Source organism: Ipomoea nil, unplaced genomic scaffold, assembly GCF_001879475.1.
Source record: "Ipomoea nil cultivar Tokyo-kokei standard unplaced genomic scaffold, Asagao_1.1 scaffold2845, whole genome shotgun sequence".
Classification (NCBI taxonomy): Eukaryota; Viridiplantae; Streptophyta; class Magnoliopsida; order Solanales; family Convolvulaceae; genus Ipomoea; species Ipomoea nil.
In genome coordinates, this window is record NW_017619273.1 from 1,826,330 (window position 1) to 1,851,363 (window position 25,034).

Below are 25,034 nucleotides of genomic sequence, written 5' to 3' on the forward strand. Positions count from 1 at the left end.
TTCATAACCGAATCAGCGGAACTTTCTTCGCTTCCTGAGCTAGATTCAACTTGGGTGGATGAAGAAGATTGAGAATTTACCTCTTCATCTTTCGTTATCAGACACAGGTTGTCGTCACTTTCTTCATGGCTGTATAGAACGAGAAGTCCCTTCTCGTCTTCAGAGTTTTCACTTCCTGAACTCGAGCTTGACGTGCTTAGTTCAGGTTTATCCTTTTCGTTAGCTTCATCGACAACCATGACCTTTCTTCTCCTATCATTTTTGCAATGATTTGTTTCGTGACTTGTATTCTTTCTGCTTGTTTCGGCCTTGTCATTTTGGTTGTTTGGAGTGCTTGTGCTTGGTTCTTGGACTGCTGGGTTTGGACAATTTTTCTTAAAATGTCCTGGCTTTCTACAGTTGTAGCACAACATTTGTGCCTCCTCTGGTTCATGCTTCTTAATGTGAGAGGATCTCTCGGTATGCTTTCGACCAGAGGAACTTGGTGATGCTTGGAACTCTTGGAAGTTGTTCTTTCGTACAAACCTTCTAAATTTTCTCACAAACAAAGCACATTGTTCATCAGATAAAAATTCAGAAGGGTTAGAGTTCAACCTACTAGATGTGGCTGGTTGCTGATTTGCAATGAGAGCTATATTTCTTGTTTCTGGTTCTTCAATGCTCTTGGGTGCGTGCTCAAACTCATATGCTTTTAAATCACTGAAAATTTGAGTGGTTTGAACAGTCTTCAAATCTCGATGGTCTCTCATGGCTGTCGTCACCTTCATTTCCCATGCTTTTGGGCGCCCACGCAAGATCTTTAGGTTGATCTCTTTCTGGGTTGGTTCCTTTCCTAAATTAGAGATCTTGCTCAGTAGCTTCGTGAACTGAAACTCCATCTGATTTATTGTCTCATTTGGGTTCATCCCGAAATCCTCGAACGGCTTCATAGCAACTGTGAGCTTATTTTCCTTCTCTTGCTCATCTCCTTCGCCTAAGTTCATGAGAGTATCCCAAATCTCTTTTGCAGTCTTACATCTCCTTACTCTCAGAAACAACGACTCATCCAGAGATTTATACAGAATGTCTCATGCAACGTTATCAAGGTTCGCTCGCGTTCTTTATTCTATAATGAGTTGAGACTTTGGTTTCGGAATCATCTAATCAACGTTTGCACCTTGAACTGCTGCATGTGGATTGACTATCATAATAACGATAAGACCATCAGTTATCACGTCCCACATTTCGTCATGAATTGCTGAGAGATGTGCCTGCATTCGCACTTTCCAATCATCAAATTTAGCCTGATTAAAGGCAAGAGGTCTAGATCTATGACCATGATCATTGACATTTTGGGGAATTTTTATTATTTGAAGCAAAAATGAGGGGCTTTTGTAACAATTTCCAGTCTTGGACAGAAACCATTACCCTAAGCCCATACACCATCTCCCTCCTGCGCTTCTTTCACCATCGATCACCTTCAGGTAATCTCTCTCTTGCTCAATTTTTTTTTTTTTCCTGTTTTTATCCTTCTTTTTTTTTTTTTTTAATTTTTTTTTTTTTTGGAGACAAATATGGAGCAAAGATTGGTTAATACATGGCGGATGACTGTGAATGAGAAGAAGTTTATCGAAACTGCATTGCTTTCCGACCTCAGAGTCGACGGACGGCGCCCTTTCGATTACCGGAAGCTCAATATCAAGTTTGGTAGGTACGATTTTTTTTCAATTCCATTTGCTTTTTGTTTATTCAGTGTGTATGTAATGTAACTGTTCGTTAGCTTGTAGCTTATTGTTCTATGCTACTATGATTTAATGGCCTCGCAATCGTTGGTTTGTTATCTTCATATATGTACTATGAACTTGCTATTGTTTCGCATAAACCTGATTTGCCAAACTTATACAGAGCAGTAGTTTACTGCACATGCAGAATTCGAAAAATGTAATGTGTGACAGAGGAAGTTGCACGCCTGCTTTCGGATAAAGCCATAAAGGTTCCTAGTTCTGAAGTGGGGTGAATCGTACATGCTTAATCACCTGAACCTGAGTTTTGAAAAATGAAAAAGAGAAAAAAAAACAAATTTTAAGTACTCGATGAGGACATTAATCTAGTGTGTATTTTTCTCATGGGACTCTATTACCAAATTTCAAATTGGTGAGGGTTCGTCATTTTACTTTAAAGAGTAAAATGTTGTCATTTCTAGTGTATGTTTCTCAGTGAAGTGGAATAGGTGGAATAGGTGGAAGTTGAGTTTGCTTAGAAGAGGGTTAAACATTTGAATTCAAGAATGTGTAGGCAGTGAAACATTGAGCCACTGCATGTATCACCTTGTCTAGTTCAGATTTTTCCCCCTCCAATAACCAGTAGCAGTCTACAGTGGGTTGTCTAGAATAATCTAGAGGGAGCATTTTTTTCAAGATGAAATTACCAGTTCGGATATTTTCAGAAAGCTATATTTGTTATTGAATATGAATTTCTCAAAAAGTTACGAGAATGGAGGGATTTAAGGAATTCAGAAGGACAGTGATTTTGGGATAAAACTTTGACTGAATTAGTATAATTGACTGGTGTAATATACATTTTGATTTCCTCTACTTTATTTTTCTTGAACTCTTAAAATTTACAACTAAGAATATAATTAGTGCTCCATGTGACTAATTTACTTGATCTTGAATATAAGAATACTAGTAAATCTACTGAAATTGATTTGATAGTATAGTTTTCTGAAGAGTGTTTCTTATTGTGTTCCATTCTGTCTTTAAAATATATGGAATTTTATATTCCTTCTACTTCATGATTAAAGTTATAGCCTTCAGAATGTGATGAATGTGCAGAGAAGATGGCTCATCAGAGGTGCAGCTGGGTCAAACTCATGTTATGGGTTTTGTGTCTTCACAACTAGTGCAACCTTATCGAGACAGGCCAAACGAGGGGAGCCTTGCAATCTATACTGAGTTTTCTCCTATGGCTGATCCTTCATTTGAGGCAGGTCGTCCTGGAGAGTCTGCTATTGAGTTGGGACGCGTAATTGATCGCGGTCTAAGGTGTTTATTTAAATCTTCTGTTTAAGAAGCAAGATTGATCTTTGATAGAAATAATATTGACATATTGTTTTCCAAACAGTCTGGTAGTGAGAATATTGTTTGTTATGCAAATTAGTTTTAAGTTTCAAGAGCATTTCTATGTTGACAATTTACAAATTTTATAAAATTCTGAATGTGTGAACTATAGAAGGATAAAGGTTTCTAAGGGAAAGAAGATTTTATTTGCACAAGAAAATAACTTTAAGAGGCAATTGAAATTTAAGAGGCAAAAGTTTGAGAGTTTTGATTTCAGGTTTTCAAAACTGCAATTGAAATTTATGAGGCATATGCATTGAAAATGCTCTGAGAGGGTGTTAAGAATGACTACTTAGCTGACAGTGGAAAACTGTAATTGCAGGGAAAGCAGAGCTGTGGACACTGAATCTCTCTGTGTTGTAGCTGGGAAGTGGGTTTGGTCTATCCGTATTGATCTCCAAATTTTAGACAATGGAGGGTGAGTTATTATGTTTTCATGTCTCCATCAATCAATAACTAATATAATAGTCCGACTTAACATCAGTAAAACTGAAGGTGTCTTTCCCATTTTTGTGAGACTAGGAATCTTGTTGATGCTGCCAACATTGCAGCCTTAGCTGCTCTCTCAACATTTCGGAGGCCTGATTGTACACTTGGAGGCGAGGATGGACAGGAAATTATTTTGCATCCACCTGAGGTCTGCGGGTTTGTTATGATTCTCTCAAATACATTATTTATATTTCTCTTGGTGGAAGTCTTGACTTCATTTTAATTACTGTGGAAGCAAACGATCTATATATAACACTGTTAATTATGTATTATTCTAGAAGTAACAGATTTTTTTGGTAATTTCTCCTGTTTCTCCCTTTGTTTCACGTTGAAAGCTCTTATACTGATGTACATTTTTGGTTCCACTACTATTATCTCTGAAAGATCTGATTTATATCATTCTTCCATCAGTACTATTTTAGTTTGGTTGATATGCTTTATGAGATTCAACTGTTGAATTGTGTGGCTTTTGCATTTGTGGACAGGTTAGGGAACCACTTCCCTTGATCATACATCATATGCCTATAGCGGTGACCTTCGCATTTATTGGAAAGGAGAATATAGTGGTAAGCTTAGTTAAAAGACCATATTTTTACCTAATGGTGTGCCTTTTATACAGGCCTATTCACTCAATGTGTACTTATGTTTAAATGTGTTTCATGCGTAGGTGGTAGATCCAACTCATTTTGAAGAGGCTGTAATGGGAGGAAGAATGACAGCTACTGTTAATGCAAATAGTGATGTCTGTGCCATTCAAAAGGCAGGAGGAGATGGTGTGATGCAGAGTGTTATAATGCAGTGCCTTCGCATTGCTTCAGTGAAGGCTGGTGATATAACAAGCAAGATAAAGAATGCTGTGAGTGCTAATCTTGTGACAAGACATGTTTTCCTTGCATTATGCCTTTTAAGTGCTTTATTATGGAGTCTTTGTGATTCAGAATCACCCTTAAATCAATTTTTAAGGATCAAGGAAAACTCTAATATAAAATTGCTATTATAATAATGTGTTTAATGGAATTGGATGGTCCTTAGATCTTTAGAACTTAGTGGATTTGGATGGCTCTTGGACCTCTAATAAATACCTTATCGTTAATGGTTGCTCTATGGATTAACACATTACATTTCATTCATGGCTATGAAACCAGTAGATGTCTTTCTGTTGGTGAAAGTGAAGATCCTCTTGTCAAATGGATTAAGCTTTTTGTATTAAAACCAAGCTGTTAATGCACAGGTTGAATCATACAGCACGGAAAGAGCTCTTAGAAAAATCAAAAGACACACGCCTGCTACTGCCGCAATTGATATTCCTGACCCTGGTCATGGGGAAGTCAGTGATTTTTCCATGCAGACAATGGATATACAAAGAGTAAAATCAGAGGATTGCTGTGTCAGTCATAGTGATGACATGGATGTTGAAACACAATCTTCTAAGCCAGATGGAAATAACAGGGGAGTTGGGAAATATCAGAAATTTTCAGGCAGACCATCAAGTTGGTAGGTTTTTTTTTTTGTTTTTTTTTTTTTTTGTTTTGTTTTGTTTTTTAAAATCTCATTATATGCTTTATTATTTAACAATATATGCACGTGTTTGTGTTAATTACGTGTTTCAATATTGTATACATCTCTTGCCAGACCAAGTCTTCTTGTTATGAATTAAGTTCTTAGAAGGATAATAAACTGAACTAACAAGTTAGAAAAAGCACCTCTCAGTAAGAAAGACGAGATTTTGCTTTTGAAAAGCATTTATTATCACACTTCGTGACAAAGAAAAATGGAGTATGCTTATTAATTATTAAATGTACCTTCTCTTTTGCCAATTCTTACTTTTTTTGCATTACTACATTTCAGGGATCCATATTCAACAGGTGTTAACATAGAAGAATTGAAATTTACTCTTACTTTACATGGTGAGCATTTATTATTTGCCCTTCATCTGTTTGGTACACAATGATGTTTCTTTGGAAAATGATGTGTTCCATGGCTTGTAAGACTAGATATGTGATAATATTCTAGATTTTTTTCTTCATATGGAAAAAATGGTGAGATAACTTGTAGATTTGGCCATTTGCATGACTGCATCAAAATGAAACAATTATAGTAAGTTTTGTGTAGTTGAGCCTCATCCAGGTTAGTAGGTACATTTATAATGCATGTACTAATTGGAAAATTTCTCCATTTTTCTGGAGATATGGAAAATTGGAGAAAGTAAAATAGAGAATACGTTTACTTGTACATTTCTCCAGTTTGGAATATAGAGAATGGAGAACAGAGAACTAAGAAATGAAGTAAACACAACAATTTTAGTACTTCTTAATCAATGGAACTGAATAGTATTGCCCACTACCCCAAAAATCATTACTAGATATGGATCTTTTGATAGAGTCAGTCAACTGAATGATAGTGATGTTAAGCATAAAGAGGAGCTATTCCTACCCAATAGGCTTGCATGGAAAGATTTTATCTTATAATACAGTGATATTGGTGTGAGTGATGATGAATTGGTGATTGTTGGTGTGAGTGATGGTGAATTGGTGATTGTTGCTACTTAAACTGTTGAATATTAGGAAACCTTTGTTGAATATTAGGAAATTCCTAGTAGGAGTGGGCTTAGTTTCCTATTCCTATTAGGCTTGATTTAGTCCCCATGTTCCTATAAATATAGGATCCTTATATAGATAGAAGTATAGAGTACACAGAGAGACAATCTATTGTAATCTTTCATTATAATATATTCTTTCTATTTTCTTTGGTTTCTCACATATTTATTTCGCCTAACTGGCGGATGGTTGTTATTCTCCATTCGCTAGGCCTTTCAATCCCTCAATTTCAACATGGTATCAGAGCCTACTTTCCTAGGCTATTTTTCTTCCAATTTTTCTGGCAACACCTATTTTTCTGCTTCCTATTTTTCAGCGTAAGCAGAAACCCACAATTGGCTCTTGAATTCCGATGTGTCTATGATGGTTTACTTCAAGATCTACCACCACAGTCACACTCGGAATCACATCGTGACCTTGCCCAAGAAATGCCGGTGTCATCCACTGCAGCACGCGCTGTCACAATTACCTAATCTCCGTTTGGCTTTACTCAGATCTCCTCTTCTTTGGTGATTTTGTGATCTCACCTCTTACACCGTTGGATTCCTCTCCTCTTTGCGACATTATCTAGAAAATTTCGTCGTCATCCTGCACCGTCTTCGGCATCACACGCCTATAAGCGGGTTCTCCTATGATGTATTTTTGTCAGTGAAAATTTTCCAGATTGTTGTTTTGCCCTTCTTTGGACCTTTTCTGGCGAAATTTGAAGGCTTTTTGGGTTTGTTGCCAAACTTCTTTCCAATGTGTTTTGGCATAACCGTGTTTGTTTCTTTATCTCCGTTATGCCATATTTATTCCAAGGGTGTTCAATTTCAGCACTACTATATTTTATTTCTAAAGGCCTTTGATTATTTCCATGTTTCAAGTAAGGGGGAGTGTGACTATCTACAATCAAACGGTGTTCTATTTTACTTATTTTACTTTGTTTTCTTGGTGTTCAACTTTACTCTTATTCTCATCGATGCCATTTAGTGTGTTATCTTCATCACAGTTCTTTTGGTTTATCTTCATTACTATGGGCTCTACTGCATCCTTTGCTATTCTTTGCTCCCTTTCGCCTCTACCACTCTTGATGAAGGCTTTTTTGGCATGTCCTAGAGTGTTTATGTTGTGTTATCTTGAGGCTGTTCATGTTCAACTCTATCCTTGGTGCATTTATCTTCATTCCCAAGGATCATGTTCAGCTCTGTCCTTGGTGTGTTCATCTTCATTCCCAAGATCGTGTTCAGCTCCGTCCTTGGTGTGTTCATCTTCATTCCCAAGATCGTGTTCAGCTCCGTTCTTGGTGCATTTGTCTTCATTCCCAAGGAAGGGTCAGGCGTAACGCCATCTCTTTTGAAGCCATCTATCCTCTAGCTGCATTTAATCTTCATTTGTAATTTTGAGTGAGGTAGAGTGCTTGTTTTAATCCAAGCTGGGAACCTCTAGATGTTCCAGCTTGCGGGGCAGTTGAATATTAGGAAACCTTTGTTGAATTTTAGGAAACTCCTAGTAGGAGTGGGCTTAGCTTCCTATTCCTATTAGGCTTGATTTAGTCCTCATGTTCCTATAAATATAGGATCCTTATATAGATAGAAGTAGTATAGAGTACACAGAGGGACAATCTATTGTAATCTTTCATTATAATATATTCTTTCTATTCTCTTTTTCTTTGGTTTCTCACATATTTTGCTTCCGCTAACTGGCGGATGGTTGTTAGTTGGCCTTTCAATCCCTCAATTTCAACATAAACATTTTATCTACAACCCTACCCCCACCCTCTCCAAAAAAAAAAAACACTGTTGTACACTTGTACTATGGTGATCAGAAGTTTGGAGTATTATTTTCTTTGGCTTGGTCAATTTGGGGATTGTCAAGTATGAGATTTCTGTACTAATCCATTGTTTCAGTTGCAATCTAAATAGTGTGTGAAATCTTTTCATATTTTCTCTGCTAATTTCTAGGTTTAATTTAGTGTGATGTACATATAATTTGGAAGCAATTGTAGATTTATAGAAATTGACTAGTTAAATTGCATTTAAAATGTGCAGGCTCTTCAGCTCTCTGTGAGAAGCCATATGAAACTGAAACAGTGCATGAGAAGCCTTGTGATACAGAATCTGGACAACGTTCTGCAGATGTTAATCCAGCACCTTTAATAGCTGTGACAACTGGAAATGAAATACCAACTAACAGAGTGAAAACTTTAAAGGATGCTATAAAGCCTAAGCACAAGCGAAAAAAGAAGCCAGCCACGAATGCTGATGCAAGCTAGAGGACATAAGCCAGTTTATCTTTTCAAGGTTCGTATTAATTTTACCTCATTTTTCACGTCAAATATTGCTGAAGCTAGAGTAGGATGACCTATTTAGTATATATATATTTTTTAATGGTGATTTTCTCTGCTAATTTCTAGGTTTAATTGTGTGCTTCTTGGCACACCCAAACCCCGTCACTTCAAATGGGAGTGGAAATGTCTCTGAGGAACGCAAAGCTCTTAACTGGTTTAAGATATCAACCAAAGCAGTAGAAGAATTCTGTGAATTAATATGCTCGGGATACAAGGAAGTTGCTCTGATTAAACTCTGTGAAAGTCCAAATAGAGGGCTGCAATCGTCTGCCTTGGTTGTGTTACCTTAGCATCTTGTTCCAGGCTTCTTTCAGATTGTATGGTTATTAACCACGTCGCTGAAACTCGGACAAATATTGTGGTTTTGCCCATTTTCGTGTTGGCGAACAGACAGGTTCATAAAGCTGTTGCAAGTATTGCAAGTGTGTTTTTTGCAGGAAGTAAGTGCATGATAAAGAACGTAATCAGTAATCAGTGGATAGTGTACACACATAAGAAGGAAAATCAGTACAAGAATGGTAATAATTAATCAATCAACCTAAATCATGTAGCAATTACAATCACGGCATTTTACCAGGAAAGTCTGGAATTATTGATTAGCATGATTGTTGCTTACCTATTACATTCCTTGTAATAGAGTATAAATGGAGACCTTCCCCTAGGAAGGAAGGCATCCAATAAGTTCTAAAAATAATAGCTCTAGCAGCTGGGCAAGAAATCTTTCTTGCAAGAGGAACCTCATGGTCCCTTGTTTTTCTCCTTTTGAAATCTGATTTTCAGATTGTCTTTTCCCTTACCTTTTTATACCTCGTTGTTTCCAACCCTTTACTCTAACAGTGCATGTGTAAAATGTTGTAGTTTAGCGACTTAGTCTTTGACGATTGAAGAGATGCTGCTATAATTGTATTTCTTCTGCATTTGGTTTTTCTTTTCCTTACCGTGGATGATAAATGTTTGATGTGATTATTTTTGTCAAATTGTTTATGATGATTTTTAATGGAAAATTAGACTCACCATAAATTGGATAATAAAGAGAATGTTGTAAAATTGGATATATCCTCGCGTGAACAAATATAACAATATACGGTAAAATAGAGAAAGAAGACAACATGTACATAGAGAAACATTTTTTTTTTTTTAATTATTCATCCTTCAATCCAATATATACAATATATTTCTAGTATAATTATAAATCTTTAAAAGATGAAGAGGTATTATCATAATATAATATCTCTAGTGATGTCGACATATAATTATTTACAATACTTCCCTTTTACTATACCATACTCAAAAAACATACCCCTTTTACTATGCCATACCAAAAAAAAAAAAAAAAAAAAAAAAAAAAAAAAAAACTAGTGATGAGGAAAAAAAAGTACATGATATGTGAAAATTATGTCAAAAACTCAATTAAAGGAAAAAGAGTACAACTCTGTCTTCAAGACTCAATTGCCAGGATTGATTCAAGTGAATGTTATTCCCGTTGCAGATAACAATCTTCAAAGTCTATACGTTCTAATATAATAAAAATATTTACAAAATAAATGTAGAAAAGGAATTTGGTGCAATCTTCAAGATTTCCATTAGAGTGAAGATTCTGTATCATAATCTCACGACTTTTCTAGAGCTCACGTGAATTGAATATTGACGCTATATATTTTGTCAAATATTCCTAAACATAACTATTTATCATCTGTGCAACACCAACTTCATTGTCTTCATATAGGACATTGGAGGTAAAGCTATAGCATAATCAATTTGAGACTTGACATCATGGGGATCAAGCAAAATAGCTAGTACCCAAGTGGTATTAAAAACATATATTGGTCTATCGCATAAATGTCAAAATATTTTATAACTTGAAGATACCAGAGGATATGTTAAACACAATTCCAATATTTCATTGTAGAAGGAACACTAAATGTTGCTAGCAATTTCAACGCAAATATCAGGCATGTTGTGATTATAGAACACTACAAGAAAATTCACGAATCGCGACGAAAAGTCGCGACAGATATTAATCCGTCACAATCTAGCGACAGATATTGCGACAGAATAGATTCCGTTGCAAATTTACGACGGAAACGGTGACGGAAATTAATTCCGTCGCTATTTTTGGCTCAAAGAGAAAATAAAATCTACGAAATCTTGGCGGCAAAATATTCACGACAGAATTTGTGAAAGATTTAAGTTACGTCATCCATATAGTGACGGAAAAGGCAACGAAATTACTTTCCGTCTCTAAATAGCGACACAAATTGCAACTGATTCTGTTACGTCATGAAGGAAGCATTTTTTTTTTTTTTTTACATTAAGTAAATATTGCGACGGAATTGATTCCGTCATAATTTTTTAAAAGTTTTATTTCTCTCTATTCTTAAACGACATCGGTTTTTTAATCAAAATAGTAAAAGACTTAAAACGGCAGATTGAGTCACGCAGCCACCCGAGCCCTAACCCTCTTTTCCCTAATCTCTATATGTCGCCTCTTTCCTCAGATAGAAACACAGACGCCAACCGCACCATCGCGATCAGCACAGGCGCACCTCCATGACTGCCTACCACGACCAGTCAACCATGACCAAGGCCCATCACAGCCGACATCCCACTCACCTCGACCACGACGGTGACCTTCTCCGGTTCAACGACGTAGCAAGTCAGCATACGTGAACCACCAGCCAGGCAGCCACCAGGTAATTTATTTTATTTCCATGAATTTAATTAATTTTATTTAATTGCTGATGTTTTTATTCGGCTAGTGAGTAGTGTGTTAGGAACATTTTGATGATACGAAACGTTAGGAATTTAGACCCCCAAATCTTTTATTTTCTAGACTTAGTCTATTCTGCTAGAATAAAACTAAATGGTACCTTGAGTAGTTAAACTGTGTTCATCCAAATGGACACTCGAGGAGATAGTCTTAAACAAAGAATCGTAGAGTAACCTGAGTGGTTAACTAACGAGTCGAAGATTAACCCGAGGGGTTATCTTTAATAACTTGAGAAGTAGAGTAACCCGAGTGGTTATTCCTAGTCCGAGACAGAAGATTGAAGACGAAGACTAAAGATTCGGAGAGCAAAGAGTATCATGATCGAAAGGCTGCAAAGACCGAAGGATGGAAGTGTAACACCCCCGTTTTCTAACACTAGAGCCTAGATAGGTTACAAGCTTACACATCATAATAAACAGAAAGGATCCTAATAAATTAAGGTAAAACTAGAATCCATAACCGCTAACGGGGAATGTTACCGCCACAACTACCTATCCTCGGATAATTACTACGGCTAAAGACCACAAGATAACATTTGCATACCAGGACTATGTGGTTCAATGGTATCCGGGTTGGACTTCCACTTGGAAGGTTGTGAGTTCGAGCCTCAGTGGAGGTGTTATTAGCTCTTTGTGTTTCAATAGGTTGAGAAAGTATATGAACAGATACTACAATGTAATAGAGCTAGTAGCATTCAAAAAAAAAAAAAAAAAAAAAAAAAGATAACATTTGCATGCTTAAAAAGAAAAAAACAAGGGATTCTACAACCCAGATGAAAAAAAAAAAAAGATAACATTTGCATGCTTAAAAAGAAAAAAACAAGGGATTCTACAACCCAGATGTCTAAGCATTAAACAGTTCTAAAATAATAACCAGGAAACGCTATCGCTCTCAACATGCATCATGCCAAACCTGAAAAGGGTATTTAAAACACAAGGAAAAACAACCCGTTAGCATAAACATGCTAAGTATAAACCACTCAACCCCGTAAAATAAGTATATATAAACCATTCATCTTTTGACGCTTTGACCGCCTGATGAAAGAGCCAGCCATGGAGACTCCGCGATTGCACATACGATGCGAAAGGGCGAGCCAGCAACCGGAGAAACATCGTGTGCGACAGAGATGAAAGGCTGGAATGTTTTGTGAAGAGCTATACTATTGAGATTCCTGATCCGGCTACAACACAGTGTGCACAAGGCGGTATTCAAAATTAGTAATTAATGAGTTAATACCCAAAATGGTCCCTCGACTATGCCATAATTACCAATTTGGTCCTCAACTACCATTCTTACCCAATTAAGTCCTCAACTATGTAACTTTTACTCAATTAAGTCCTCAACTATACAATTCTTACCCAATTTAGTCCTCAACTATACAATTCTTACCCAATTTAGTCCTCTGTATTAATTTGACTGTTTGTTGACTGTCAAAAGTCGGGATAAAATTATAATTTGACAAGATTTCTCCTTCCTCTCCATTTAGCAGCGCCAAACCATGCAGCAATACACTTCGATTAGATTTCGATCGTCAAAAAATCGTTGGAAATCAAATTCATGAGCTATCCGATGCATAACCACTACTTCGATACTGACAGGTTTAGAACCCAACCGGAGCTTATTGCTACATGGTTTGGCGCTGCTAAATAAGGAGGAAGGAGAAAACTTGTAAAATTACAACTTTATTTCCACTTTTGACAGTCAACAAACAGTCAAATTGACAAAGGACTAAATTGGGTAAAAATTGTATAGTTGAGGACTTAATTGGGTAAGAATGATAGTCGAGGATCAAATTGGCAATTACGACATAGTCGAGGGACTATTTTGGGTATTAACTCTTAATTAATGAATATGTGAAATTACATCACAGCCCCTAAACCTATTTAGTTTCAACGCATAACACTTCAAATCACCCTCAAATCTGATACGTTAAATTAAAAAAATGAATGATCAAGATCTAATCTCACGATCTCACCTAATTGGGATGGTCTCACTAGATCCAAATTCCATATATATATATATATATATATATATATATATATATATATATATATATATATTACTCCCTACATATTATGATTTCATTTGTAGGTTAAAAATTTACAAACTGACTTATGAGAAAATCTGGAAAAAATTTACAATTGTTATCCAAAGGTATAGCAAATTATTCACACAGCTGTGTGGACCACTTTCCAAAACGACGTCGTGGAATTTTACGAGTTAGAATAATGTACATTATGAGTTAGAATAATTTAATTGAGCAAATACCAATTTTGGTCCCACGAGTATTAGCAAAATGACGGTTTTGGTCCACATGTTTAATTCCTACCAATTTTCATCCACGACTATTGTTTTAGTACCAATTTGAATCCACGACTATTAATTTAGTACCAAAATTCATCACGTCGGTCACCCATCTATTTAAGCCATCTCAAAATCTAAAAATTTTAAGGGCATTTTCATCCTTTTCAACTTAAGATTCCAATTTGAGCATAAATAAATGAATTTAAGTTCTAAGATCGATCCTAATTCGCAGTTCTCCTCCTCATCCTACATTAATTTGAGGAGGAAAACTGCTAATTGGGATAGATCTTAGGGCTTAAATCCCTTTATTCATGCTCAAATAGGGATCCTAATTTGAAAAGCATGAAACTACCCTTAATAATTTCATATTCCGGTATGACTTAAACGAAAGGGTGACCGACGTGATGAATTTTGGCACTAAAATAATAGTTGTGGATAAAAATTGGTACTAAAACAATAGTCGTGGATGAAAATTGGTAAAAATTAAACATGTGGACCAAAATTGTCATTTTACTAATACTCATGGGACCAAAATTGGTATTTGCTCTAATTTAATTTATCTGTTAGAATAATGTACTTTATGTGTTAGAATAATGTAGCATTATGTGTTAGAATAATGAAACTTCTGGGGTAAGATAATGTACTTTATGAGTTAGAATAATGTACATTATGAGTTAAAATAATGTACATTATGTGTTAGAAGAACGTATTTTATGTGTTAGAATAATGTAGCATTATGTGTTAGAATAATGTATTACACTTTAGAATAATGTACACTATATTTTAAAATAATATACTTTATGAGTTATAAAAATGTATGTTGCAGTGGGTCGCGTAAAAATAAAAATAAAAATTACCGTAAAACGATGTCGTTTTTGAACCGTGGACCACATAGCTAACCACAATCCACACAATAACTATTGCCAAAGGTATACTCTAGGTAAAACTCGCATTATAACCCTCATAACTGACAAATGACCACTGGTAAACCAACTTAAGTCGTCCATAACTAAGAAGACCAATATTGCCATAGAGTCAAACGTGAGATATTGTAATTACCAAGTCAACTACCCAACCAACTATCATATATTAATATGCCCATCATGTCAAACAAGAACTAATATCCCCTAACCAAACTTGCTCTTAGTAGGAACAAACTCCCTAATCTCATGTCAAATGATCTCACATTTTGCCAATTTGACAGTAATGATATTTGTGTAAAAACACTTCTCCAACTTTATACTTGTCGGTTTAGAAGCTGAACAAAATAACAAAAAACTACAGAGATCGCTCCACAATGTGGATCTTCCCTTCGTTTTTTTTTTTTTTTTTTTGTTATTTTTTTCCAAAGATATATTTATAACAATCCTAGACAAGTTACAAATATCCAAAAACTGTTTGTAAGTTACTTCCCATCACAGTCTACAAGCAGCAGCAACTTTGCCGCCTCCTACAGCAGAGAATAGAATGATTTTAGTCCAAAGTACTAGTAGACTACACCTTCGAAAAGCAGCTAAGTCTCAAAACTGTGATGGAAAGCCCTCTTTGACATATATTACAAATTCCAGCTCCCAAATCAATTTGAACAGCAATTGTCTTTGTGCATGGTCTTTGTGCGTCAGAGTTCTTCTGAGATGGCTACATAAGATTCAGTCACTGTCTTCTTCATGATCTGTCTTGGAAAGGGAAAATGATGATCAAATCACTAAACAAAGTATATACATACACAATCACCCATTTCTCTCACAAATCAATAATGTCAGTTTTTTATGTTGTTGCATGCAAATGATACATACAATTTTATATGAAATTTCTGGAAGCAGACTATGATGGACAAGAAAAAGCAAAGCATAAGCAGTCACCTCAATCCAGCACAAAGTAAATTATACTCTGCCTAGAAGAATCTCAACTAGCATATGAGAAACAAGAGAACCAAATAGATAAGGCGTAGCAGAGGCGTACCTTCATTTATCTCATCAATCTGAGAACCATCACCATCTTCCTCAGTATCACTGTCATCACTTGAATCCTCTTTGTCACTATCTTCAGCATCACTCTTGTCATCTTTAACAGGTGACTTGGGTTTTGGAGGAGGCACAAAGCTGGTCGTTGACCTTCTTCGTGTACTTGAAACAATGTTGCTGAGGTCAATTCCTTCTAGTTCTTTAGCTCTTTCTTTTTTCTTTTTTACTTCTTTAATTTCTGTTGCAGATACATTGCACCACATAGACAAGAAAATTAATAGACAGGAAAGAAAAGAAAAAAATAAAGTCATATAAGCCATTGAACTTTTATGAAAACAGCAATTAAACTATCGTGGGGGGGGGGGGGGGGGGGGGGGGGAAGCTCCAAATTAATGTCTGAATTTGAGGGGGAAAAAAAAGTGCAATTGAGCTCATTTTACCTCCTTTAGCAAGTTGGAATCAGGTCATAGCTTATTGGTATGCCATGTCAAATTTTCCTTATTGAATTGGACACCAACTCGTCTATTCACTACTGATTTGGATGTCAACTTATTTTACTACTACTACTACTACTACTATTATTATTAAAGATGACAGTTGGCAGATACTGGAGTTGTCTAAAATTTCACCACCCATCATCCACCGACAACAAAGAAGGATTAGACGGATGGACTGAAAAGATGACTGCCAAACGAGATGGACGGAGAAGATGAAAGAGGTGACCGGTCACATATTAATCCAGAGGTCTGGTCAAAGGAAAGCTGTCTGTCTAGGCCTCTGGGCAAAGAGAAATTTTCTGTCTAGACAGATTTGGACAACGGAGAGGAGATAGTATTTATTCTCTCTGTAGTCCAGATCTATCTGGCAGAGAGAATCAAAACTCTTTGCCCAAACAAAAATAAAGAGAGATTGGTTTGGATCCCCAAGATTTCGCAATCGATGCCAAATCTTTGAAGGCGAGGTTGACATGGCCACTGAGCAGACTTATCTTCTTCAATGATTATGATGATTATTATTTGTCTAAACTGGTAAGTATAATCTGATGTGGCATCCTAATTAACTATGACCCTATGGAAACTTGCTATAGGAGGTAAAATGGGCTAAATTGCACTTATTTCTCAAGTTCATACAGTAATTTAGAGCCTTTCTAAGTTCAATTGTTTAATTGCTGTTTTCATAAAAGTTCAAATGTGACCCTTATCCCAAGAAAAAATCATATAGTAAATGTGTATGTGTATCATGAGCATTACCTTTCTCAGAAGGATTACTTGACAGCCCTTCTCTTGAGAGTATGTCTTCTAACTCCTTACTTAAGAATTCCTCACGTTCATCTTCTGGAACCTGCTTAGCTTTCTTGTAAATGGAAGGAGGAATGCTGTGGAGAGGTACAAGTGGTAAGAATATTGGGTGTAAACATGGGAAAATCTGATATGATGATTAAGGGAATATCTTTATTATTATAACTGATTTATTATCTTTACTATTAGAATTGATTTATTTCCTTTAGAGATAGCAAATAATTAGGGTAAGGATCTTTAGTGATTCTCCTTTCCTTTTTATGTTTTTGCTAGTCTTCCTTTCCTTTTTATGTTTTACTAGTCTTTGTAACCCTCTTATATAAAGGGGATTTTCATTCTAATAAAAGGACAAGCAAGAAAGAAGTTAAGTTAAAATCAAGAGGTGGGAAAACTCTCAAAACGTTCCTATTATCTTTGTTCCTTATATTTATCTCTCAACATAGACAACCCCAATAACCCTACTCGCCCTTTGACGCGTGCTTTCACCCGAAAACATAACATTTTGGTTCCGTTGCCGGGCGTCAATATGGGCGATATCAAGAAACTCCAGGACGAGGTCCGAGCTATCCAGGCATCCATCGAAAAACTGGAACACCTTCCTGCAGCTGTGGACTCTCTAACCGAAACAGTAACCAATCTCTCCCAGATGGTGCACTCTTTCTTCACATCGCAGGCCACCACTTCCACAACTGTGGCAGCCTCTCATGGCAACCAAGCCACTCCGGAGACTGCACTGCCGCAGCCAGCTGCTCCCATTCCGGCTACACGATTCACCAGATTGGAGTTCCCCACTTTTGATGGCAAAGGGGACCCTCTTGTTTGGCTCCATCGCTGTGAGTTGTTCTTTGATAAATCACCGCATTCTGATCATGAGAAGGTTACCACAGCAGCGTATTATCTGTTCGATAGCGCCCAACTGTGGTACAAACGTCGCATGCAGGATGGTCAACAATTTTCTTGGAATCAATTCAAAGGTGCATGCACCCTCCGTTTTGGACCACCCCGGAGCATCAACCCGTTAGGTGAACTGGCAAACCTCAAACAACATGGTCGGGATTTAGACGAATTCATAGATGATTTCCAGACCCTCCTCGCTAGAGCTGACAACGTCCTTTATTCTCAACAAGTCAATCTGTTCACAGCCGGCCTTGATGAGGTTCTACGTATAGATGTTGAAAGGATGCGGCCAGTTTCTCTTGATGAGGCCATTAACATAGCACGAGATTATGCTCGTAAAGGCCTCCTGCTTCACAATGCACCTCCCCGACAAACTTTCCCATCCCAAACACCCCCTAGTTGCGCCATAACAGTGCACCAACAGCCACAATCACGCCCTCAGTTCCATAAACTCTCCCCGACAGAAATGATAGAGCGCCAAAAGCGTGGCCTCTGCTATAATTGTGATGAACCATGGGTAAAGGGCCATCGTTGCAAACAACAACTATACATGCTTGGCTTTAATGGCGAAGGGGACGATGAGCCAATTGACGCAACGACCCCAGACTAATCAATTCCCACTTTTCTAGATTTCAAGCTTGAGGACAAGCTTGATGTCCAAGAGGGGAGTAATGATATGATGATTAAGGGAATATCTTTATTATTATAACTGATTTATTATCTTTACTATTAGAATTGATTTATTTCCTTTAGAGATAGCAAATAATTAGGGTAAGGATCTTTAGTGATTCTCCTTTCCTTTTTATGTTTTTGCTAGTCTTCCTTTCCTTTTTATGTTTTACTAGTCTTTGTAACCCTCTTATATAAAGGGGATTTTCATTCTAATAAAAGGACAAGCAAGAAAGAAGTTAAGTTAAAATCAAGAGGTGGGAAAACTCTCAAAACGTTCCTATTATCTTTGTTCCTTATATTTATCTCTCAACATAGACAACCCCAATAACCCTACTCGCCCTTTGACGCGTGCTTTCACCCGAAAACATAACAAAATCCTTGACAAACAAAAAGTCAAGAGAAAACCTCATTCCACAAGCTTTGATTATTGATTTCAAATTTTCTACATGTTCTCCGTATCCAGCTGCTGGCGTGGCTTTCTTCTGCATTTCATAAAGACATTGTTGTAAGGATTTATATTTGCACCGGAGCAAACACAGATGTTAATAGCCTGATCAGAAGCAGCCTAACCCTTGCAGGTTTTGCAGCAGTTGACGGAGATTTACAATCTTCAGACTCACTCCTATCACTTTCTGCATCATTACTTTCAGATGACTTCTTCACAACCTTCTGTTTCTTGTTAGGGACATCAGATTTCATTTCAGAACTTTTACGTTTCTTAGGGCCTTCAGATTTCTCATTCTTCCCTTTTGGAACAGCTTTCTTAACTGATCCAGGTCCGGGATCCCCCTTATCACTTTCACTGTCTAAAGAGTCAGAAGTTCCTTTAGCAATAATCTTCTTTGCTGGTTTAGTTTGCTTCTCAGATGTCTTCTTAATACTGCTTTTAGATTTTGGTGATTCAGAAGTCAATGCCTGGTGGGCAAAAGAGCAGATGAAAAATATATATTAATAGCAGCATCGAAAGTCAATAAACTTCTCTTTTATTTCTCCTTTTTTCCTGGGAGCTGGGGTTAAGAATTTACCCACCTTATCTATTTCTTCCTTTATGAACTTCTTGAAAGGATCAAGAGTACCTTTTTCAAGGCCCATTTCCTCCTCCAAATATCGACGAACACTGGCCAGAGTCATTGTCCTTAAAACAAGCAAGCCAATCACAATTACTGGAAAATATTGAAATATGTTGATGGAACTGGATAACTATCTATTATGTATAAATGATTAAACATATTTTGAGTAAAAAAAAGTAAACAAGAGAAGAAATACAAATGAAGGAATAGAACAGTGCATAAAGATGAATGAGAGGGTTTCAGTTGAACCCAAAATTCCAGAATATCAGACTCTAATTTGTGTAGGATCCAAAGAACTTCACTGAAATTTGACCTTTATTTTAGTAGCTATCAGGGCAACAAAATTCCTTTTGATGGTATGGAGGCGAGGAGGGGCAGGGGTTATAGTGATGCAACTATGGAAGGTAAATCACACTAGAAAATATTAAGGTACATACTCAGCATTAGCCCTAATATAGGCAGCGCTTTCCCGAATGGCCTTCTTTATTGAGCTTTCACTAGCCTTTGCATCTTGAGCATCCACCAAACGAGGTTTGGACTCCAAGACACCCATTATAGGAGAGTCATCTAATTTCTTCTCATCTTCAGCTCCAGAATCTTTTACATCTTTCTTTATCTTGTGCTCTTCAGGTGATTTTTCCACTTCACAGTCAGTTAAACAAGTTTCTTTCTTCACACTTTCTTTGGAATCTTTTGTAGTGTTATTATCTTCATTGGCACTCTCCATACCTTCTTTGGAATCTTTTGTAGTATTATCTTCATTGGCACTCTCCATACTTTCTTTGGAATCTTTTGTAGTATTATCTTCATTGGCACTCTCCATATGCTAGCATGTAGAACACAACATAAAATAAGTTTCTGTTATCTGACAAGAAGAGGACAAGGATGAAGGATGCGGATAGCATGAGCTTGCTCCTTGGGTTTATTTTTCGTAGAAACTGCTAATTGGTCAAAATTGAAAAACATTACCAGCCCCCTCAATTACAGGAAATTTGATTCTTTAATCCCCAAAGTGCAATTATTACAATAACTACCCTTAACCCTCCCTCAATGTATGAATATAGTGCACAATTACCTATAGTATACATGAAAGGGAAAGATTGATCTAAATTACCATAAGAATATACATCACACATTGGTTTTACAAATCAGGCATTATCTAAAGCTTACCACAAGCAATATTTCAAGCTGTGAAATTAAAATATGACAAAAATACTTGTCCATTAATAAATTCAAAAAAATTAAAGTCTGTGTCCAGTTCAAGGATTTGAGTTTGCGTATGTAATACTGACGGATGAAATATCAAACCCAATAGGATTACCTCCTCTAGGAACTGCTTAATGAATCTTTTATGTATATCTATGGCATACTTGTCAATGTCCAAGTCTTTCTCGATTAACCTACGAACTCTTTCCAACGTGAAGGAGCTGCATCCAACAAGAAAAATCAGAAAATCAGCAGTAAAAACACTAGTACTGAGATGTTTACATTAAGGTGCTGATACAAGTACTAAAAAACAAGTTAGCGGCAAAGGATTAGAGAGAAAAATTAGCAACCAAAACAATCAGCAACCGAGAAGAAAAGACACTGCAGAAACACTAATAGACAGCGTAGAACCCTAGACGACCAGTAATCTTCATTGTTCGTCGAAAGTATTATGTGGTGTGTACATAGAAAGAGAAAGTGAACATACTTGGCATTCTCCTTTAAGTGTTCGAGGCGAGAGCGCAGTGCAGCCTCTATCTGAGACTCGTCAATCCCCTTCTTCAGCTCCTGTTTCACGTCCTCCTCCACCATCTCCGTCTTCATTACCCTACTCTCTCTCTCTCTCTCTCTCTCGGCAATACCTCAATTCAATTGCAGCTTATGGGCTTTTTCCGGTAGCAAATGACATAGAGTCGGACCATTTTTCAAATCGGGTCCTCATTTTGTAGCAAATGATTTTTACGAAATTATTAGATTCGAAGAATTAATTTTACTTTTACCAATAAATGATACGGAGTAAATTAAAAGAAAAAAAAAAAAGACGCAAGGAGGCCGGAGACAAATCAGACGGCAAATTATGCCCTGGACCCGTGTCCACAGTGAATTGTGGACACGGGCCCAAAACGACGTCGTTTTTTAAAAAAAACGCGTCATTTAGTAAAAAAAAAATCGCGCGCGTTTTGCCGTTAACGGTGTTATTTTTTTTTTTTGATTATGAATGTACAGTTATGCCATTATGAATGTACAGTTATGCCGTTATGAATGTACAGTTATGCAATTATGAAATTATGAACACAGAGCTCTAACATTATGAACTTACAATTATGAACATATATAGTGATAAAATTATGACCATGGAGCTTTAAAATTGTGAATATAGAGCTTCGAAGATTATGAATGTACAGTTATGGAGTTATGAATCTACAGTTATGGAGTTATGAATCTACAGTTATGGAATTATGAATGTACAGTTATTGATCGAATTGTGAACAAAGAGCTCTAACATTATGAACTTACAATTATGAACATATAGTGATAAAATTATGGACATAGAGCTCTAAAATTGTGAACATAGAGCTTCGAAAATTATGAATGTACAATTATAGAGTTATGAATGTACAGTTATGGATTATAAATGTACAGTTATGGAGTTATGAATGTACAGTTATAGAGTTATGAACGTACAATTATGGAGTTATGAATGTACAGTTATTAATAATATAGTAATAAAATTATGAATATATACTCCTATAACAAAGCGGTCTGAAATTAAAAAAAAAAAAAAAAAAAAAAAAAAAAAAAAAAAAAAAAGAAGAAGAAGAAGAAGATAACAATGCCTAACGGCACTGTTACCCGTGTCCAGCAAGTATGCTGGACATGGGTCCAACGCATAACGATTGAAATCAGACAATGGCACAAAGATGCATAAAATCATGGAGCATTATTGCGTGGATCACGGTCCAAAACGATACGAAGTACATTATTCTAAAGTATAAAAGTACATTACTTCAATTCATAAAATAAATTTTTATAACTCATAAAGTACATTATTCTAAGAGTTAATGTCATATGAGGTCTTCTGAGTATACTAATTTTACTACATTTATTTCTGAACTTTCAAATTGACCATCCGTAGTCTTTTGACTTTCAAATTATTGTCATCCGTGGTCTAAGTTAACCATCCATTGTCATTTAACTTTCAAAATTTAAACATCGCTGGATAAAATTTAATAATTGAAGAACCATAGATTGCTAACTTGGACCACTAATGGTAACAATTTGAAAGTTGAAGGACCACAGAGGGTCAATTTCAAAGTTTAGGACTAAACATGACAAAATTACTATACTCGAAAGACCAATATGGTATTAACTCTTATTCTATAGCACATAAAATACATTATTCTAACTCATAAAATAAATTATCTTACCCAAAAAGTTTCATTCTAGCATATAAAGTACATTATTCTAACAAATAAAATATATTATCTTAACCCAAAAATTCATTATTCTAACGCAAACAGGGGCAGCAGACACTATTATTGACTAACGAAATTTTTATTTTTAACGCCAAAATAACGTCGTTGTACATTGTGGTCCACACAATAATTTTTCTAAAACTAAAACACAACCCTAACAAGATGTTATAATAAAACCATAGTCTTAGGCTCCGCAAATTATGCCTTGGAAACATGTTCACCATGAATGGTGAACACGGGTTCAAACGGTGTCATTTTTATAGGGAAATTTTTTTTAGTTAATGTGCTGTTAACGGCGCACGTTTGTTTAGATTATGAATTTTCTATTATGAGGTTATGAATGTATTGTAAATTCATAATCTCATAACAGAAAATTCATAATCGCATAAAAGAAAAACATTTATTAAATTATGAATTTTCTGTTATGAGATTATGAATTTACAGTTATGTAATTATGAATTTTCTGTAAATTCATAATCTCATAAAAGAAAATTCATAATTCCATAAATGCACATTCATAAATCTATGCCTGCACATTCATAATCTATGAATGTTGAAGAAACTTGCGCGAAGAGTAAGGGTCCATTTGGAAAGCAGGAAAATGACTTCTGGAAAATGGTTTCTGGAAAATGAGTCATTTTCCGGAAAACATTTTCCTTTTCCAGTGTTTGGTTGCATTTGGAAAACTGTTTTGGTGTGTTTGGTTCATTTTCTGGAAAATGAGTAGAATGGTATAATTAAATATTTTAATTATTTTATTCTGAATAAAAAATACATTTTAAATCTTTAAAACAAAAAATAAAATAAAATAAAATAAAAAAATAAAATTATGGCTTCCGGCGGAACTGGTTTCCGCCAGAAACCATAGGACCCAGTTCCGCTAGAATCTTAAAAAAAAAAAAATGAAAGAGAAGTGGCGGAAAACGACTTCCGCCCAAATTTGGCGGAAGTCGTTTTCCGCCAAATTGAGCTCATTTTTCCCAGTCAACGGAAAATGTTTTCCGTTGACTGGATTTTTCAGGTGTAGCCAAACACCAAAAATCCGGAAAATGACTTCCAGCCTAAGTCATTTTCCGGGTTTCCAAACACAGCCTAAGTGAAACCGCAAAAGGTGAAAGTGAAGAAGAAAAATCGCGCAGTTAAATTAAAAAAAAATGATAACGGTGCACCATTACCGTTGGGACCGTGTTCACCATGGATGGTGAACACGGTTCCATGGCATAACGATTGCTTAGACTCTTAGTAGGGTTGGCCCATTATGTCATTCTTCAATCATTATTGTGTGGATCATGGTTCACACAAGTTTTGTGGACCATATTTTGTATACTGTAAAATAATGTACATTCAGTATAAAAATAATGTACTTTTAGTATATTAAAAATGTACATTGTATTCAGGGATGTACATTATTTGTGTACTGAGTGTACATTATATAATATAATGTACATTCAATACACAAATAATGTACATTTAGTATATTAAAAATGTACTTTTTGTTATGGTCCACACAGCAATGTGTGAACCATGGTCCACACAATAATTTGTTGTCCTTCTCGAACACGGCAAATTATATTATGCACCGCGGTGCATAATCGATTATGCACCGCGCGTCTTTTTTTTTTTTAAATGAAAATTAACAGTGTTTATTTCCGCCGTTTCGCACCCTTTTACAAAAAGTAACTCTGTTATTCAGTGTCATTTTGTATACACTGCAGTTTCAGTTGAACACAACTACAGTTTCATTTCGATATAACTATAGTTTCATTCGATATTTTATAGACTCAAATATGTGAAAATGTTATTTAATTTTATTTTATATACACTATAGTTTTATTAAAACACAATTACATGATCTTTTTGATATAATTACAGCTTCATTGTACAATATACACTCAAATATGTGAAATGTTATTCAGTTTCAGTTTATATACACTGCAGTTTCATTTCACTATAACTATAGTATCATTTTGATATAACTGCAGTGTCGGTTTGGATATACTGTAGTGTCAGTTGGTGTTTAATACACCAAACAAACGGACTCCGTTAACTCTAACGGCGGGCCGTTTCTTTACTTAAAGAAACGGC

The 25,034-nt window shown here is 35.9% G+C and overlaps 2 protein-coding genes across 9 annotated transcripts; one reads left to right on the plus strand and one right to left on the minus strand.

Annotated features, from left to right (window-relative positions):
- The first annotated feature begins 1,356 nt into the window (after positions 1 to 1,356).
- Positions 1,357 to 8,949, plus strand: LOC109160203 (exosome complex component RRP45A-like). Of its 5 annotated transcripts, none has more exons than XM_019308428.1 (11): positions 1,357 to 1,466; positions 1,540 to 1,690; positions 2,814 to 3,023; positions 3,421 to 3,516; positions 3,621 to 3,735; positions 4,073 to 4,153; positions 4,255 to 4,443; positions 4,819 to 5,081; positions 5,436 to 5,494; positions 8,215 to 8,466; positions 8,573 to 8,949. In XM_019308428.1, exons 1-10 carry the CDS (start codon positions 1,361 to 1,363, stop codon positions 8,436 to 8,438), a joined length of 1,494 nt encoding a protein of 497 aa, XP_019163973.1. In that variant the 5' UTR covers positions 1,357 to 1,360; the 3' UTR covers positions 8,439 to 8,466; positions 8,573 to 8,949. The 5 variants fall into 5 exon arrangements, with proteins under 5 accessions (XP_019163973.1, XP_019163972.1, XP_019163975.1 ...); XM_019308427.1 differs by having other exon boundaries at positions 8,580 to 8,949; XM_019308430.1 differs by having other exon boundaries at positions 1,395 to 1,463; positions 1,548 to 1,690; positions 8,580 to 8,929.
- A 5,931-nt stretch (positions 8,950 to 14,880) lies between these two features.
- Positions 14,881 to 21,383, minus strand: LOC109160201 (HIRA-interacting protein 3-like). Of its 4 annotated transcripts, none has more exons than XM_019308426.1 (10): positions 21,182 to 21,379; positions 20,810 to 20,915; positions 20,266 to 20,314; positions 19,926 to 20,217; positions 19,448 to 19,553; positions 18,989 to 19,333; positions 18,824 to 18,900; positions 16,802 to 16,926; positions 15,550 to 15,789; positions 14,919 to 15,259 (listed from the first exon to the last, which is right to left on the minus strand). In XM_019308426.1, exons 1-10 carry the CDS (start codon positions 21,295 to 21,297, stop codon positions 15,237 to 15,239), a joined length of 1,479 nt encoding a protein of 492 aa, XP_019163971.1. In that variant the 5' UTR covers positions 21,298 to 21,379; the 3' UTR covers positions 14,919 to 15,236. The 4 variants fall into 4 exon arrangements, 3 of the variants coding, with proteins under 3 accessions (XP_019163971.1, XP_019163970.1, XP_019163969.1); XM_019308425.1 differs by having other exon boundaries at positions 19,926 to 20,201; positions 20,235 to 20,314; XR_002050710.1 differs by having other exon boundaries at positions 14,881 to 15,259; positions 16,802 to 16,976; positions 18,795 to 18,900; positions 19,926 to 20,314; positions 21,182 to 21,383.
- Positions 21,384 to 25,034: the final 3,651 nt, after the last annotated feature.

Bases quoted from the DNA above. Each gene is read 5' to 3' on its own strand.
- LOC109160203 (XM_019308428.1), top strand. From the start codon at position 1,361: ATGAGGGGCTTTTGTAACAATTTCCAGTCTTGGACAGAAACCATTACC. The intron at 4,444-4,818 runs GTGAGTGCTAAT...GTTAATGCACAG, and splicing joins CAAGCAAGATAAAGAATGCT to GTTGAATCATACAGCACGGA. The intron at 5,082-5,435 runs GTAGGTTTTTTT...ACTACATTTCAG, and splicing joins TCAGGCAGACCATCAAGTTG to GGATCCATATTCAACAGGTG.
- LOC109160201 (XM_019308424.1), bottom strand. From the start codon at position 21,297: ATGAAGACGGAGATGGTGGAGGAGGACGTGAAACAGGAGCTGAAGAAG. The intron at 16,927-18,823 runs GTTTTCTCTTGA...ACCTCTCCACAG, and splicing joins ATCAAAGCTTGTGGAATGAG to CATTCCTCCTTCCATTTACA. The intron at 15,260-15,549 runs GTACGCCTCTGC...TTTCCAAGACAG, and splicing joins GATTGATGAGATAAATGAAG to ATCATGAAGAAGACAGTGAC.